This window comes from Lissotriton helveticus, chromosome 3_1, assembly GCF_964261635.1.
Source record: "Lissotriton helveticus chromosome 3_1, aLisHel1.1, whole genome shotgun sequence".
NCBI lineage: Eukaryota > Metazoa > Chordata > Amphibia > Caudata > Salamandridae > Lissotriton > Lissotriton helveticus.
Window position 1 is genome coordinate 370,946,180 of NC_136061.1, and position 17,946 is coordinate 370,964,125.

Sequence of the window (17,946 nt, forward strand, 5' to 3'; positions counted from 1 at the left end):
CTTCTGAAGTAGAAAAGTAGTATGAAGACAGGAAGAAAGTAGAAAGTAGCCCTCTTCTGTCCGAGGCTGACATAGACTTAGTAGATGAAGTTCTCTTTTCAGATTCCTCTAAGCTCCCTAAATAAATAAATAAATAATGCTTCAACCTCTTCTTCTCAAATACCGTGACGCTGTTTGACCCCTTACTCACCTTAGATTTCCAACACCTCAACAAAATTCAAATTCTCTTACTATAAAAATTGCAAAAACTTGGATTCTGCATACCCAGAGATACACGTGGAGGGCTGGGTCCGTCATCAGAGTTGAGTCTTGATATTCATCAGCGTTAAGGGGAGTGCATGCAGTGTTTAACACAAAATAAACAATTATTTTCTTTTTTAATTCTTTTTATTAATCATAAAACATATGCTTCAGTATACAGACAGTACGATATACATAATAGGTGGTTTGGCGTGTACAAATACATTGCATTGTCCGCATTACACACTCAAAATAAACCATTCCTAAAATAAAACTACACCAGATGGTTCTATAACAACAGCATTTATTTCTGACAATTGACAAGTTTAATGAAATGCGTGTGACACTATTGCCTAAGTCATGCAGTGGTTTATCTGGAATAGTGACACTCCACACCAAGAAGCTGTTAATGTGGGACAAAGACAACTTGTACATGTATGAAGGCAGTGCAGTCAGGGACTTACTGATCGGAAAACTAAAATCTTCCTGGGTAATGAAAACCGATGTTTGAGTGCCAGGGCTTTCTGCTTCCTGCAGCAGGAACAACGCAGACATCAGAGGAGCTCTGCCTTTAAGGATACTGGCAAATGGAAACAAATCTTCACGTGCCCAGGATTTGTACTTCCTGTAGGAGGAAGAAAGCAGGCTTCTGTGCATCCAAAAGGATTCTGAGACAGGAAAACAGGCCTTTATGTGCTGAAGCACACTACTTCCTGTGTGAGAAACTCTACTGGCCTCCAGCGTTTCCATCCTTGGCACGCTGAAAGGGTAGAGCTCAATCCGAGGTAGCGACAGCAGAACCCCAGGAGGAGAGCTACCTTTGTGATGCATCAGAGACTCTGAGCAGCCACCTGTGATGAGTGACACTTGCAACCTTTCCTTGCTTTCTAACCACAAGCACTTCACATGCTGCGGCTTGGAAGGCCATACTGGCAATGGCAAAAGGAAAACGATGACGTAGCACTCAAAGGGTGCTGGAGAAAAGTCAGAATTAGCTAAGAATATCACACATGACATGGGGCAACTGGCAGCACTGCAGGTTTTGGTGTCTGTGAATCTCCTGAGAAACGCATGGCAGGGCTTAGAATATTATATGAGACTTTATGACATTCTATAAATATGTTATTTCTTTGTAGAAATATCACACATACTAACTGCAAAGTTGTAAATGATTAATGCATTTAATTTTTTTTGACTTTGTAGGTTCATGCATGTGTGTAGCCCATGGGGTTGAAGACATGGATTTGGTCAGATGTGTGATTGGTGTACCTGCTCTGTGTGTGGGCAACAGACTTGGATTCCAGAACTTTCGGGGACAGAAAGATATGCGAATATTTGGAATTGGAATGTCTTTCACAGGAGGGTCCTGTCAGCCAGAACGAGGAAGGCCCGAGTGCTGTCTTGTCTCAGTCTCCAACCCAGCTCCGCGCAATCTGTACGGCCATTATTGATTAGACATTCCTCAGAAATCAGTCAGCCCTGTGTAGAAGAGATGAATGGAGGGAAAGTGGCTGTTGCCTAAACAACCTCTGACATACTCCGCCATTCCAAACTTGGCTGCGGCTTTTACCTCTCCTATGAGAATGTTTCAGTTTGACTTCATCGTGTCGAAACCAGGATTGGCCCAGTCTAGTAGATAATTGTTGATTTTACCTCTTCACTAGGTAATACATTAGGTGTCATTTAATTCCCTCAGGGTTATGTAGGTTAGGGGTTGTGCATGCAGACAGGAAGTAATTGTTTCTTAAGAGGGTGGGGATTTTACATCTGCTGCAAAATAAACAACCCTAATGAATGGTTCCCTTTTAATGGTGTACTTTTTAGGTCTGGTCACTGAGATAACTTTAGCTCTCTTGCCAGATATCGTTTTCCCCCAAAACACAAAATACACACAGGGGCTTTTGGTCAGCAGACTTCATCTATTGCTTTTTAAAATTGTAATTCACATTTTGCTTCTGCCCATGTAGCATAGACCATCGGGCAATGGGTGAGGCCTCTTCATCCATTGGCTTCCTTGACTTTGAGTGACCGCACTCTGCACATTAATCACACCTGCCTAACATAGTTAATTTCTCTTGCATGACAAAGCTGGTGCAAAATGTGCTTTATTTATTTATTGTTTTATCTTTAAATTAGTGCTATTTGGCCTGCACTTTGGGTAAAGTTGATGTTATACAGTATGCACATGGCATTGTAACACTGTAGCTGCTTACGTTTTAGGGGCTCACTTAGGTCTTGATTTATTCTTGTTTCCTTTACATATCATTATAACAATAACAATTAAATGCATGGCACACATGAAAAGATTGTTATTTAAAAATAGCACTATTACATTTCAGATTCTTATTGCAAGCATGGGATGCCCATATTAAGATGGCAGTCTGTTTTCTTCTTTTTGTGGTATATTCTTGCAAAAAACAAAAAACATTGCACCAGCTTACCTAGGCCTGACCTTTGTGCTTTTCAGTGCTGACTGATCTTGTTCACAACTGTGAAGTTGTGACACTAAAGCACTTACTTGTCACTATTCCAGGCACCCCCTATTCAGGTATCCAAGTCTTCGCATTCACGAAACACATCCTAGGCATTTACAAAAGTGTCCAAGGGGGTCCTTCTGATGAGGAGAGACCCCTATTTACTTCTGCTTGCAAGTAGCCTCACAGGTTAAAAAGAAAGAGCAATATAAGGATTAGGGGGATTAAGAAATGTGCACTCTTCCCAAAATATTGTCTACATCTTATTTACAGTCAGTGGAAAATATTTTGGACATTAATCTTGCATACCAAAACAGTTTGAATAGATAGTGGGGATAAAAGCATGCCGCTTTAGACAGTGTCATAGCCGAGGCCCAGATGCAGGACATCAGGCAGTGATACAGTGGATAAAAGCATATCCCCAATAGGATTCTGTAGTGTGCGGAGAATATTTAACATTCAGGCCTTGCTGAGTAACTGCATTGTTCCTTTTGGGTTATCAGTGTGATGTACACCCCAGTGCTGCAATTAACATCAGGAACCGAACAACTCTGATCAGGAACACGCAGGGCTCTTGGGGGGGTTCAAATGTGCCCAGTAATCTAGAACCTCCCAGGTTGAAGATCTGTGGCAGTTGATTATCCATACGTCTGGCATCACAATCTCCACAATACTGCGTCTCACACGGGGGCTTCTTCGGCTGCTGCTGAAAGTAAGCAAAACACAATAATCACGAAATAATTTAATCAAGAATCAAACGCAGAGGATCAGAACCAAGAGAACAGCCCCTCACTGGCCCTCCAGCTCGAAATGTTTGACTGTGAGAAATTCAATTGTTGAAGAACTACACACTCTGTCTACAAAGATAACAAGGTTTCACTGATAGTAACCTTTGTTCACCTTCGAGAATCTGGAGCGAGAAACAAGATAAACCTCACAATAAGAGCATGTAGGTGCTGTGCATAAGGAAAAGGAAACAGCCATTACTATACAGTGAAAAAAATTAGCAATGTCCACACTAAGTTCAAATTAATAGCAATATAATAGTAAAAATAATACAGCAAAACAGATGTGGATTCAAAAGGCACAACTTAATAAAAGGATAAAACAATAGTACTATGAGTACGATGCTGCAAAAATGTTAGTTCATTGGATAAATAAATATCTCATTAGCAGGGTTAAAACATGTTCATAAGCCCCGATAAAAAGAAAAAGAACGAACTGGTGGGAAATATTCCGTATAAAAAATAGTCTTGTCAATATATGCCCTCTAGTAGATATCAGCTCAACAAGAATATGTTCTAGGGATTCCCGGTCTAACATGTATAGAAGCTCGAGGGGCTCTGGAAATGTCAGCCATGCTGTTTCTCCGTGGTGGTCTCACAGGCATACCAAGTTGCTGTCTTTCAAGAATTTTTAAGACAAGTGTCCAATGGCCCAATCCACTTTTCACACCAGGACACTGAAATGGCCCAAGATTCGAAAAATAAAATATAATGAAGTTAATTCATTACCATTTGTTTTTTGTCACCCAGTCTCGAACGGTGTGTCAGGACGGGGCCTGCTGATTGACAGAAGCAGCAGGGAGGAGGGTGAGCTGCCTTTTGCACTTGTTTAAAGTGCGCAAGTCTCTTTGGCCATCCATCTGGGTCTTACTTTGGATGCATGGCAGAATAGAGATCTTTAAAAAAAAACTCTAAAGTGAACCAACTCTAAGGGCCACCATAGAGTCTGTTTTTAAATTTGCACGTAGATTGGGGTACAAGCCTGTGAAGGAGATTCCGAGTATTAGTAAAAGTATAGATATAGCGAGCTAAGGGGCTGGGGTTTAGGGCTAAAAGGGGGCAGAACAACTTCGACAGGTTGTAAATAAATTCTTGAAAAGACTGATGGTCCTTTCACAAGCCTTCTCAAATTGTATGTGTCAGTTAGAAGTCTGGCTTGATTTTCTGGAAGATGCTGTCAAAACAGCCCCTTTACTGTTGTGGATAAAGATTTAGGGTAATCAAGAAACTGGCTTCTCAAGGGAGATGTCAGATTGTCTACACCTTGATAATGCCCTAGGGATCCCTTAGCTACATTAAGTGAGGACCATGTTAAACTCACTAGTTCTCTCTGAGCTGTTTCATAATCCGGGGCATATTGATGCACGCTCAAAAGTGTTGGTTAAAGCATACTTCTCCTTGAGACAGATGGAAAGTCGTTTGCAGGACTTTGGAAAGCTGAAGTTTGGCATCTACTATTGACTCATTGAGCAGTCTACTGGCCAGGCGTCTTACTTACAACATGTTTTAGTACTGAATACACATTTTATCGTACTCATTCACATTGTAATAATATTCACTTTTTAGTTGCGTTTCTTTAAAAGGGCTCCTGTTTCTCATGTCTCCCGTTCTGTCCGTTTGCAAATCTATCTGATCAAAGCACTCTGCACTTTATGCTCTTCTGTGGTCTTTACACTAGCCATCGCAAGCAGTTTTTGGTCCAGATTTTGCATTTTGCTAACATAAGGCAATATACGTTGGCCCTAATTATTTTGCAGCAACTAAGCAATGACCGTGTATAGCAGTACTGAATTACATCTGATGTGCTTTGGCCACTAGGAAGAGTTATGGGACTTCAGCCTGAAGCTTAAATGTCTTGTATTTTTTTATACATATATATTCCTTTTTTGGTGATGATCTTATATCATATGGCAATCAATATTTTACTTTATGGTTACATAATTTGTAATGACATTTGTATCTGTATTTTAATATTTTGTGCTTTTATGGCTTATATTAGCCGAATAAAGAGTCTTTGATTGGTTGTTTTACCAAACCACAGAGTTGGCTCAAAATACTCTTACAGAAGAACGTCAGTCATATTGTGCCGGATTGATTCAATTTCTAAACTACATATCAGCACCAAAATTAACCTGTGGATTCATATGTTTTCACTGTAAGAGTATTATCAACAGATTGAGCTATTGGTTCCAAAACTGAAACTTACATTAGAGAGCAATTAATTATATGCTGTTCAAATAAAAAGATACAGGAATAACTGTTACGTTACGATAATCTCTACAGGAGACTATTGCAATGCCAAAAAGTGTAGAATTGTTTCTTGACAATTTAATTTCGGAGGTTGTTTCAGAGTGGACTAAAGATAGTTTGAACAAAGGCAAGATTGTTAAATTCTTTTCTTTCTTTTTCTTTTTTTTGTGGCTTTTGTAGAGCGCACGGCTACTCAAAAAGAGTGTCCCGGCGCTTTTAATTTAACGAGGCTGCAGTAAAACTAACATAACACATTAAAAGAAGAGAGTATCAGATACAAAATAACAAAACAAGACACAGGGGGCCTACTGGGAGAATAACCACGTTTTAAGGTCCTTTCTGAAGGCTAATAAACTAGAAGCTCCCCGAAGTGACAGGGGCAAAGAGTTCCACAGTTGGGGCGCCAGCAAACCAAAGGAGCGGCCTCCCAGGCGTGCTCGCTTCACTCGTGGAACGGTCGCCAGAAGTAAAGATTCTGACCTCAGGGAGCGCACCGGTTGGTAAAAGGTGAGTCTCCTCTGGAGATACTTAGCCCCCGTCACATGAAGCGCCTTATAAGTCAGAGTCAAGGTCTTAAAGGCGATCCGCTTACGGATTGGCAACCAGTGCAAGGTCTGAAGCAGAGCCGAGGCACTGGCACGTCTATTCAATCCGTAGATTGCTCGCGCCGCAGCGTTCTGCACAACTTGCAGCCGCTGTAACAGGTACTCTGGCAGGCCCAGGTATAGAACGTTAGAATAATCCAACCTGGAGCCTATCAGGGCCTGCACAGTCAGCCTCCTGTGCTCCTCCGATAGTAGGGGAAGAAACCTCCGTAGCATCTTCAGGAGGCCGAAACACATACCCGACACTCCGAGGATCTGGGCCTTCATTGTTAACCCCGTGTCAATCTTCACACCCAAGTTCTTGGCCAGTTGGGATGAGCACAAAGGGGGGGACATGTTAATGGGCCACCAGGCCTGCCACCCTGGTTCCACATCGCACCCGAAGAAGAGTACCTCAGACTTATCGGGATTGCACTTGAGGCTGTGTAGATGGAACAATTGAAACATTTTCCTTCACAATCTTTGCACAATAACAGCTAAAAGGTTGTGGCAATTGTGGTGCCGCAAATACACTTTCTTACCAATGTAAAACATGTCCTGCAAGAGGAAAACATTGTTTTAAATGCAGCAAGATGGGTCATTTTTCCAATGTGTGTATGTCTATATTAAATAGGAGGTGTCATTAATTCAAGAGATTAGTGATATTTATGATGTTTTCAAGGATAATATAGAGTTGTCTGTGATTATTTATGATTGACACTGTGGATACTAAGGTTAAGAGTAAAAGTAATGCTGAATATCAGGAAAATACTTTAGTAGTGTAGTCACAAAATGTTGTTAACATGACTGGTGTTGAAGTGTGGTAGAATAAGTACAAGGAAGCAAGATGCTTGCTGAGGAAGTAATTAATGTTGTGGATGTTGGCATTGTTGAGGAATTATATATTGTCCCTGTGTATGAAATTGTTGTTGATGGTAGGAAAGTAGAATCTATATCACCATTTACTATTCTTTCTGATACAATCTTTCATAATAGTTACAGATTAAGACATTGGAATCAAATTATATAAAAGCTTTTGCTTTTGGCAGAAAAAAAAATAATGTGACTCCTTTTTTTGTGTCACATACTCACTTTCTTCATAGATCTATTCTTTGTAGGTGTATGTTACTGTTGATGAACAGCAAGTATTAGGTTGGCATCATCAGGGGAAGTTAATGATTTCTTTAAATTCCAAAACTAAGACCCCAGAGAGCATGCTAGAAGTGGAATATATGCTCCAAGAGTTAACAACTAATGATGACCAATTAGAATGGTTATTATATATACATAAGGATGTTTTCCACAAAGAACTTGGAAAAGTTGTTGGGTTCTCTCATCATATTCATCTTGATATTCAAGTAAAGCATAAACTCTGACATGTTTCTTTATCTGTTAGGAATGAATTATTCCTCACGCTTAAGGATTCGTGTAATGTAGGTCTGATTAAACCTGTCAATTCTGCTGAATGGGTTTCTCCTATTGTTTTGATAAGAAAGAAAATGGGCACTTTAAGGTTATATATCGACCTTTAATCAGTTAAACAAAGCCAAGTGAATTGTTTTACCACTTATTGAAGAACTGTTAGCTATGCTGGGTGATGCCAAGTGTTCTTCTACAGCTGATTTAAAGTCTGCATATCACCAGCTTGTTTTAAATAGAAGACTTTTGTCGCATTACCAGTTTCATTTCCCCTGATGGGACATTTTGATATACTAAGATATCTTTCAGACATGCCTCTGTCGCATTGATATTTTGAAAACATATGTATTGTTTGTATGAAGATATTGATTGAGTGGTCGTATTTCAGAACAGCATCCTGATGTATACTGATTTCCTGGAAACCATTAGAAACTTCTTGATTGTGCCCTGACCATCCTCAGAGAAAAAGGTATGACAAGTCAATGCAATGAGAAAAATGCTGATTTTTAGCATGAGAAGTAGAGTATCTTGGCCCTGCTATTTCAAGCAAATGGATATCTCTGACAAATGGATTTGCTAAAAGCAATTGATGTCATTCAAGTTCCTGTGAACCAGGATCAACTTAGATCCTTCCTTGGGCTGTGTGAATTTTACTCACAATTTGTAAAATGTTTTAGCAATATTGTCATGCCATTGAGAGTCTTGCTCAAGAAATGAACTAAATATACTTGGGGGAAGGATCAAAAGAATTTATTTGCAAACTTGAAATGAGAGATTTTTTTCGCATTTGCATTGTCTTCCTTTTCTCATTCTGCCAAAAATATTGTTATGGCTGATACTAATTTGCAGGTGTAAGTGCTATTCTGAACCAGGTAAAGGAAGGTTCGGAACTCACTGTTGCTTTTGTGCCCAGACCTTTAACACAGTAGGAGAGCAAATATTCTATCACTGAGAGTGAGGAATTTGGATTTGCATGGTGTGTTAAATATTTTAGGATATCATTCTGGGGTAAACCTTTTCAAATAAGGAAGGATCACAAACCCTTGGTTGCTTTGCTTGCCAACAATGGTGTGGGAAAAGCCTCTTCCAGACTTATTAGATTGTTATCTAAATTATATGAATATAAATTTTACAGTTTCGTATATTCCAGGAGTACATAATATAAGGGCTGACTGTCTTTCAAGATTATCCAAAGGTAGGGATGCTGTAGCAAGTTAAATTGCCTCTGAGGGCTGTGTAATAGCTGTCAGTGGATGATGTATGTTAAGCTATCAAACACGTGTTAGGTAAAAGTGAGTGGCTTGTAGCATCCCTTAAGGATGAAGTTTTGAACAAAGTTAAGTGTTACATTGTGGATGGATGGCCAACTGAAAGTATTTGTTACAAGATTAACAACTGTTTTGGAACGTTAGAGGTCATTTGTCTATGGAAGGTGATATTGTGATGAAGGGAAAGTGTTATGATGCTCCAGTCAATATTCATTCTCAGATTATTTCTCTTGCTCATTTAAGGCAACTTGGAAAATCTGGTACAATTGAAAAACTAGACAGCTGTTTTAGTAGCCTTTAATACTGTCAGACAATAGAACATTTGTTAAAAGCTGTTTCTTGAATCAAATTCTGACAAAGTTCTCTGAGTTTACCTTGATTCATTTGATTTTCCAGCACTATTCCTCTCACAGAGGAGCCTGTGGAAGTTTTCGGGGCGGTTGGACCATGGATTCGATCCCTGTTTTCTTTTCCTACTCATTATGGAGGTCAGTTCAAGTTTTAGCGCTCACATGTTAGACACCCCCCGTTGGGACGGCTATTTAATTCCCCTGACAGAGCGTCCACATAGCTTAGTAGAGCAAAATGTATATAGCTGCTCAAATACATTCATTTTTCTTTCCTAGTAGGAGCTGGGTGCATCAGGCACTCAGCTGTGATTTCAGTTACCTGGCTCCCAGATCAAAACAGGCACCATTTTTAAAGAGGATTCATTTCATGGGTTATGTTACTCACCGTTTACTTTGATTCATTTGATTTTCCAGTACCATTCATCTCACAGAGTTGCCTGTGGAGGTTTGCAGGGCAGCTAGACCCTGTATACGATCGCTGTTTTCTTTCCCCACTTGTTATTGAGGTCATTTTGCCCTTTAGTGCGTGTGTGTTAGACACGCCTCCTGCATGGACGGCTATTTAATTCCCCCGACAGCGCGGCTTCCAAAGACGCGCCAAAGACAAGCCAATCTGCACCCGTCCGTGCTCGGACCGCGCTCAGCACCAGCCAATATGCAGGTTTCTCCCCTTAATCCACAGAAGCACCAAAATATTCTAGAGCTCAACTTCTGAACCTCTCAGGTAAGCGTTGTCCTGGCACCACTCTCTGTCCTGAGACCAGCACGGAAACAATCTCCTGCCCTGCCTGCGGGATTTCCTTGGCAAATCAAAAAAACCAAAGTACTCTCTTCGGCACTTACCACCCCCACTAAACGGCACACCTCCCAAAGCCAATCCACAGCACTTTAATTAATGCACGCTCCTTCATTAAACATGTCCTTTAATGTGCCGACTTCCTTATCACACAAACCATAGATATCGCTTTTATCACAGAATCCTGGGCGGACACGGCGTACGGATCAGAACTTTCATCGCAGTCCCACCTGGTTTCTCCTTATTCAGACAAGACCACCCATTCAAAAGAGGTGGGGGTCTCGCTGTCATATATCGCACCTCACTTAAAGCAATCTTATTAACCTAAATAATACAAAGGAGCTCAAAGTATTGTCATTCAAAATTCAAATAACCAACCATGATTTTTTCAGCAGTAATTATATACCAACTGCCAAGCCCCAGAGCAGCTTCCATGTTGGCACTATATAAGCTTCTAGACCTAACAGTCCAGTCCTCGGACTACACAATCTTAGTTGATTTCAATCTTCATTTAGAAGACGTGTGATACAAGGACGCTGCTGAATTAATGGATGCTACCTACAGGTTAAGCCTCTCCCAATTGGTCAAGGGAGCTATCCACTCTTCCATTTATCTGCTAGATTGTATTTTTTCCAACTCGAACGCTCTTCAAACCTTACCATCTCATTCGTTGATTTGATCAAACCATTTAGCGGTCGTATTCATCCTTAATCCTCAGCACAACTCACACAACTCCCAGTTACCCAGAGGGCCACAAACTATGGTGATCTATCTCATCAGAAACCTTCAGTTCTGCTCATTCCCACAATCATTCATTGCCCAGTAATGACCCAAATATAGATGCTGCATCTTTCAACCAATGGATCACCACATCTTTGGATTCAATCGCTCCTTTGAAATATTAAAACAATTAAAAAAAACACAGAAGCAAGTCCTCAGAGCCTTGGGTCCTCAATGGAACTTAGGGCCCAGAAGCAATTATGTTCTAGACAAGAAAGAAAATGGAGACTCCATTATGACTTCACTGACAGCGAGACATACCACCAATCACTAGCTACCTATAAAACTTTAAACCATGCCGAGAAAGCTCGCTATCACACCAATGCCATAGAAGCGGCTAAAGACTCAACCGAAGAACTATTCGTGACAATAAATAAGCTTTCCCATCCTTCTGCGAATACCATTACCATAGCCAAACTTTAAGCTATTCAATCGGCAAAAATTTTTTCAAGATAAGATTAAAGCTGTGTACCACAACCTGCCTAGCAACCATTCTTCGGGACAGGCACTATCATTAAATACAGGGATACCTCACCCCCTGGCAGCACACACTGCGGACCGACCAAATATGTCTGGGGATCCATTTTTTCTTCTTTCTGGTCTCTTACGTTAACCCAAGTCATTAATCTATTGCACCACATCAAATCTGGTTCCCCTCTTGATCCCTGTCCTTATAGAATTTTTCACCTGGCACCCTAAATCATAGCGCCAAACCTGACCATCTTTAGCCTAATATTTAATTTGGGCAGCTTCCTCCCCAATGGGAAACAGGCGTCAGTGCTCCCTCTATGAAATAACCAAACCTAGACTACACAGACCCAAACAACTACAGGCACATATATAGACTGCCTTTCCTGGCCAAAATGGTGAAAAATGCAATGAACATGGAAATTAAACTGCTTCACAGAGACTCGTGGACATCTTGACCCAGCCCAATTCGGCTTCGGAAGCCATCATAGCACTAAACTCGCCTTGATCACTGCTTCAGAACTGGTTAGACAAACAGTAGATGCTGGAGGTAATGTTGCTATGGTGCTTTTAGATCTCTCTGCGGCAATCAATACGGTCAATCATTCCATACTACTCAACCGCCTAGCCTCGATCAGGATTCAGGGCCTAGCATTATTACTGCTAGAATCCTTCCTCAGTGAGAGAGTACAATTTGCGGCTTTGGAGATTTTTAAATCACCATCCTTCACTTTACCTGGTGGGATTCCCCATGGCTTTTCTGTGAGCCCTACGCTTTTCAATGTATATATCGCCCCATTAGCGAAACTCATTACATCATAGGAGTTCTCTGAGGTGTTGTACGTCGATGACACCCAAATCGTGATATCCATGGCAAGCAACCCTACTCACATTGCCAGCGTTTCCATAACTGATTAAGGTTGGAAACTGGATATACTTAAACTGCTTGAAACTCAATACCAACAAAATGGAGGTCCTCCTCTTTGGAAGCAATAACTCATTTTGGGCACCTTCATGGTGGCCACAAGAATTAGATGCTCTCCCCACTCCTGTAAGCAAGTTAAAGAATTTGAGAGTTACCTATGATCATCTCCTCTCGTTCGAGGGCCATGTCAATACTATACCCTCAGCTTAAACTTCTCAAAAAAATCTTCCCATTCACCCCTCAACATTTAAAAAAAAAAAAGGTAAAGTCAGCATTGGTCTTATCCTAGGTCAACTATTGCAATGTCCTTTCCTTTAATATCAGATGAAAATGCCTGACCAAACTACAAGTCTTTCAGAATGCTGTGGCTCGACTACTACTAGGCATTCCTAAGTAGAAATCTGCAGCACTTGCGCTAAGACATCTACATTTGTTACCGACCTGCAAGCGCATCATTTTCAAAGCTCTGTGCATTGCTTTCAAAGATCTCCATGGAATTGGTCCGGAGTTCCTTAGGCAGCGTTTCCAATGGTATACCCCAGTTAGTGACTACACTACATCAACCATTCTACGTCACCAATGTAGTCTTGTAAGGGTCATTCAACATATGAATCTACCGTCCTGAAGATGGTCTAACAGATGCCTTCACTACCTAGACCGAAACGTCGACAATTATACCTATTTTCTTTGTGAATTTTTTCCCTTAAGGGTTAGTTTTCTGTACAGTCATTCACAAGTTCCTTTTGTACATATTGTTTGAAATAGGTGACCACATCAGTGATAATGAGATGACTATAATAACAAATAATTTCCAAATCTCAGTCACTGTGTGTTGCTGTATGTTCATATATGTAACAATGTATTTACTATTTAATATTGTTTCAACATAAATTTGTGTTTCAAAAAGCATATACCCGTTTGAAATATTTTTTTGGCAGATCTGTTCATGTTGAAATAAGTAATTTAGCTTTTGAAATAACTTGATGTAAGCTCTATAAATTGTGGCAGGTATTATGAACAGGGTGGATGTAGTTAAATCTATAGTATTTAAGAGACTATTGTGGGCCACAGGATGAGCGGTCATGCCCATTGCTAACCCCATATATATTAAAATGGTAGCAATGAGGCTGAACTCATAGCACTTTAAGGGAAATTTTATTGTGACAAACGTGCAAAGGCTTCACACTTTAAGGCCACACTGGGACATGGTCTACAAATTCCTAAGTGCCACCTATGGGCAACATTGGCCTTTGTGCCATCAACGTATATATATATATATATATAGACACCAACTGTGTCTGGAAAAACAGCATATACTAAACCTGCATAAGAACTCCCCCCAATACAGATAAAAAACACACAGTTTGAATACTTGAAATGAACAAGTTACTTACCTTCGGTAATGCTTTTTCTGGTGGATACAGTATCTGCCTGTGGATTCCTCACCTTGCGAATATCCACTGCGCCAGCAGCATTCGGAAATGTTTGTAGCTCTCCACTCTGACAAGGACGCTGTCACAATAGCATGGCTCTGCACGTGGCTCCGCTGACATCACTGGAGCCATAAGAGTGCCTCGTCAGCGTGATGAAGTCAGTTCCGCCCTTTTTTCCGTGCCTTCGAGGCACACGGACAGACCGACAACAAATATATATATAGTATACACAGTACATAATATTCAAACCAACACACACAGTGTGAAATCAATGAAGGAAAGGAAAAAGAATAATACACTTCCTTTGAAAGTAACAGATAGATTTTATCACATTATCACTATTGTAGGTATGCAAGGGTGGACAACGGGGAGGAGGGTGGGCCAGTGAGGTCTTATCCTAGGCAGATACTGTATCCACCAGAAAAAGCATTACCAAAGGTAAGTAACTTGTTCTTCTGATGGATACATCTGCTAGTGGATTACTCACCTTGTGAATAGAGTCCCACAGCAGTTCTCACTCCCAGAGGAGGGTGTCCACCCTTCTATACCAAAAAGTCCTGCAGGACGGAGCACACAAAGTGTCCATCCCTCCCCACTTCAGAATCTAAGCAGTAATGCTTAGCGAAAGTATGGAGGGAGGCCCAAGTTGCTGCCCGACAAATGTCCTCCACAGGAACACCTCTAGACAATGCAGATGTGGAAGACTTTGCCCTGGTAGAGTGAGCTCTAATACCCTCTGGGGGTTCCTTACCAACCAAAGAATAACAGATCTTGATGCACAAGATAATCCACCTGGAAAGAGTGCGCTTGTTAGAGTGCTCCAGGCAGGAAGGTGCAATCTCCGGAGGTAGGGATGTAGAACCTGCCCCTGCTTCTGCAAGAGGAGGTCTGCCCTGAGAGGGAGACGGAGCAGAGGGTGTGATGAGAGGTGGAGTAGATATGTGTACCACACCCGTCTTGGCCAATCCAGGGCGATTAAAATGACTCGGGCCCGGTCTTGGCGAATCTTCCTCAGAACCCGAGGAATCAAGGGTATGGGAGGAAACACGTAAAGGAGTTGTGAGCTCCAACTCAACTGAAATGCGTCCCCCAAAGCTCCCTGCATCGGATACTGGAGACTGCAGAATGACGTGAAGTGAGCATTCTCGTGAGTGGCAAACAGGTCCACCAGAGGAGTTCCCCACGTCTGGAAGACATAACGAACCACCTACGGATGGAGCCTCCACTTGTGGTCAGCAGAGAACTGCCGACTGAGACTGTCCGTCCGTACGTTTAGAACTCCGGCCAGACGATTTGCCATCAGACAAATCTGATGGTCCTGAACCCAGGACCAAATTCGCAGAGCCTCTCTGCAGAGATGATGCGACCCTACACCTCCCTGCTTGTTGACATACCACATTACGGTAGAGTTGTCCGTCAGGACCTGAACTGACTGACCGCTAAGGGAGGGGACGAAGGCTTTTAGCGCCAAATGAATCGCACGCAACTCTAGAAGGTTGATTTGAAGCAACCTTTCCTCTGGCGACCAAAGACCCTTGATCTCTGGATCCCCCAGATGAGCACCCCACCCTAGAGTGGATGCATCCGTTATTCCTGTGGCCACCGATGGAGGAAGGTGGAAGGGCTTTCCTTGAGACAGATTGCCCTTCAAGCTCCACCAAGACAGATCCGCTGCAGTGTCTCTGGAGATCTTGATCGACTCCCTGAGATCCCCATTGTGCTGATACCACTCGAAAAACCCAATTTGTACAACAGCTGGGTTGTCACCTGCAGATGATGAAGCACCTTCTCTGGTGACGCCGCCTTGAGCAGCCAGTCGTCCAGATAGGGGAAAACTGGAATCCCCGACCCCCTGAAATGGGCAGCCACCACTGCCATCACCTTGGTGAAGACTCGAGGTGCTGTAGTAAGTCCAAACGGGAGAACGGCAAACTGATAATGTTGCGACCCCACCGTAAAACGGATATACTTTCTGTGCGACTTCAGGATTGGAATATGAAAATACGCATCCTGCAAGTCGATCGACGCCATCCAGTCCTCCTGTTGCAGCGCTTGAAGTACCTGCGTTAGGGTGAGCATCTTGAACTTTTCCTGCTTCAGAAAAAGATTCAAGATCCTGAGATCCAGGATTGGGCGTAACCTGCCATCCTTCTTGGGAATCAGGAAATACCGGAAGTAGCATCCCTAACCCCTTTCCCACTCTGGAACCACGTCTATTGCACCTTTCTTTAGTAATGTTAGGACTTCCTCCTGCAGGAGAAGAAGGTGGTCCTCCGAGCATGCACCTTGACAAGGAGGGTAATTTGGAGGGAATTCCCGAAAGGGAAGGGCATACCCATTTTCCACAAGATTTAGAACCCAAAGGTCCGTAGTGCCCGATTCCCAATCTTGTCAAAAATGGGTTAGTCGACCCCCCACATGACCCACATGATCCAGAATGGTGGATCTAGGGCTGCTTTGCCGTGGCAAGAGGAGGGGAGGTAGAGGAGGAGGAAGAGGAGGGCTGACAACCTTCATGGACAACCTGTGTTCTTGCCTCTGTATGATTTATACAGAGTATTTTGCTGTTGCTGCAGCTGATGCGGCTGCCTGTAGGTCCGAAAGGACGACCTCCCAAAACCTTTGTATCTTCTGTAACTTGAACCTCAAGGCTGCATCTGCAGGCCCAAAGACTTAGCGGTGGCTTTGCTGTCCTTAAACCTTTGCAAGGCTGCATCAGCTTTTTTACCAAACAGTCCTGAACCATCAAAAGGGAGGTCAAAAAGAGTCGCATGAACATCCAGAGAAAATTCTGATGACCTGAGTCAAGCACTTCTCCTCATGGCAACCAAAGAACCCATAATCCTAGCTACAGAGTCCGTAGTGTCCAGACCGCTCTGTATAACCTGGCGTGCAGCAGCCTGAGACTCCTCCAAGACTTCGTTAACAAAATTTCTATCCTTCTCAGATAACTTAGGAGCAAGTTCTTTTGCAGAATCCATAAGAGCATGTATGTAACGACCCAAAAGACAGGTGGCATTTGTAGACTTCAAGGCCACACTTGCTGAAGAAAATATCTTTTTAGCCGATTGATCAAGTCTCTTAGAATCTCTGTCTCCAGGGACTTGAGGAAAAGCCCCAGATGATTTTTTAGAACAAGCAGCTTAAACCACCAGGCTCTCAGGAGAAGGATGAGATGTTAGGAATGACGGGGTCTCCTGGAGCCACCCTACACCTCCTTGCAACACTTTGACTCTGCTGGAGCTGAAAAGGGCTTACGCCAGACTTCCAAAACTGGTTCAGTGATAGCATCATTAAAAGGCAATAATGGCTCTTTCACAGTGGAGGGAGAATGTAGAACCTCAGTTAAGATTTTAGACTTATACTCAGCTGTTGGAAGCTGAAGATCTAAAGGTTTTGCTGCCTTTTTAATAGGTGTGGTAAGGAGCCACATCCTTAGAAGGAATATCTGTTGAGGGAAAAAGTTCCCAATCCGGGGATGTATCAAGTCCACTTGCCTCCTTCAATCCTTCAAATAAGTCTACTGACTCTTCCAGCTCACCTTTCTCCATTTCTACTTCTGCTCGATAGCACTGTTCTTCCAAAACTCTCTGCGCCTCTCGCCTCAACCTTATCCTCGGCACCGGCGTCGGCGGCGCCAGACACGACTCTGATGGATCCGGTGCCGCCGTCGAACTCAGATCCGGTGTCACAGTCTGAGTCGAACGAGGTCGAGCTGACGGCGCTGGAAATGAAGGATACTGTGTCGAAGTCCTCGGCGCCGGGAAATGCCAGGACGGAGCCGCTGGAAGAAACGTGAAAAACTGAGCCTGAGCATAAGCTTGAGGAACTCCCAGATTAAAGGCCATCGGACCCATGGGACCCGAAGTTGCTCCAGAGGAGTACATAGCTCTCGAAAAGACTCCATACATTGCATTAAAGTAATATGATGGATCAGTACCCGGGCCAGGAAAAGGTGGGTAGGGCCCCGGGACATTTTTCAGGCTGAGGCATTACAGGAGTCGGGCCAGCCGGCGCCGACGGTGGAGTCAATGGAGCTACTGTTTCATCTGGAACCTGAGCTTCATCCACCTCATCAGAGAATGCACTGGAGAAGCTTCAGGCGAAGCCGAACGAACAGGAGTACCTTGAATTGAGCCTGAAAGTGATGGAGAGACGAAGTCCTTACGATGTC

General features: G+C 42.6%; 1 protein-coding gene across 3 annotated transcripts in view; it reads right to left on the reverse strand.

The window, feature by feature from the left end:
- Positions 1-368: 368 nt before the first annotated feature.
- Positions 369-17,946, reverse strand: part of NEK8 (NIMA related kinase 8) — a 299,189-nt gene continuing 281,611 nt past the window's right edge. For 2 of the 3 annotated variants that reach the window (XM_078680095.1, XM_078680093.1), the window contains one exon: positions 369-3,420. In XM_078680095.1, coding sequence (XP_078536221.1) covers positions 3,395-3,420 — 26 coding nt within the window. In that variant the 3' untranslated portion in view covers positions 369-3,394. The remainder of the gene's footprint in view (positions 3,421-17,946) is intronic. The other variant, XM_078680094.1, reaches the window with a different exon arrangement.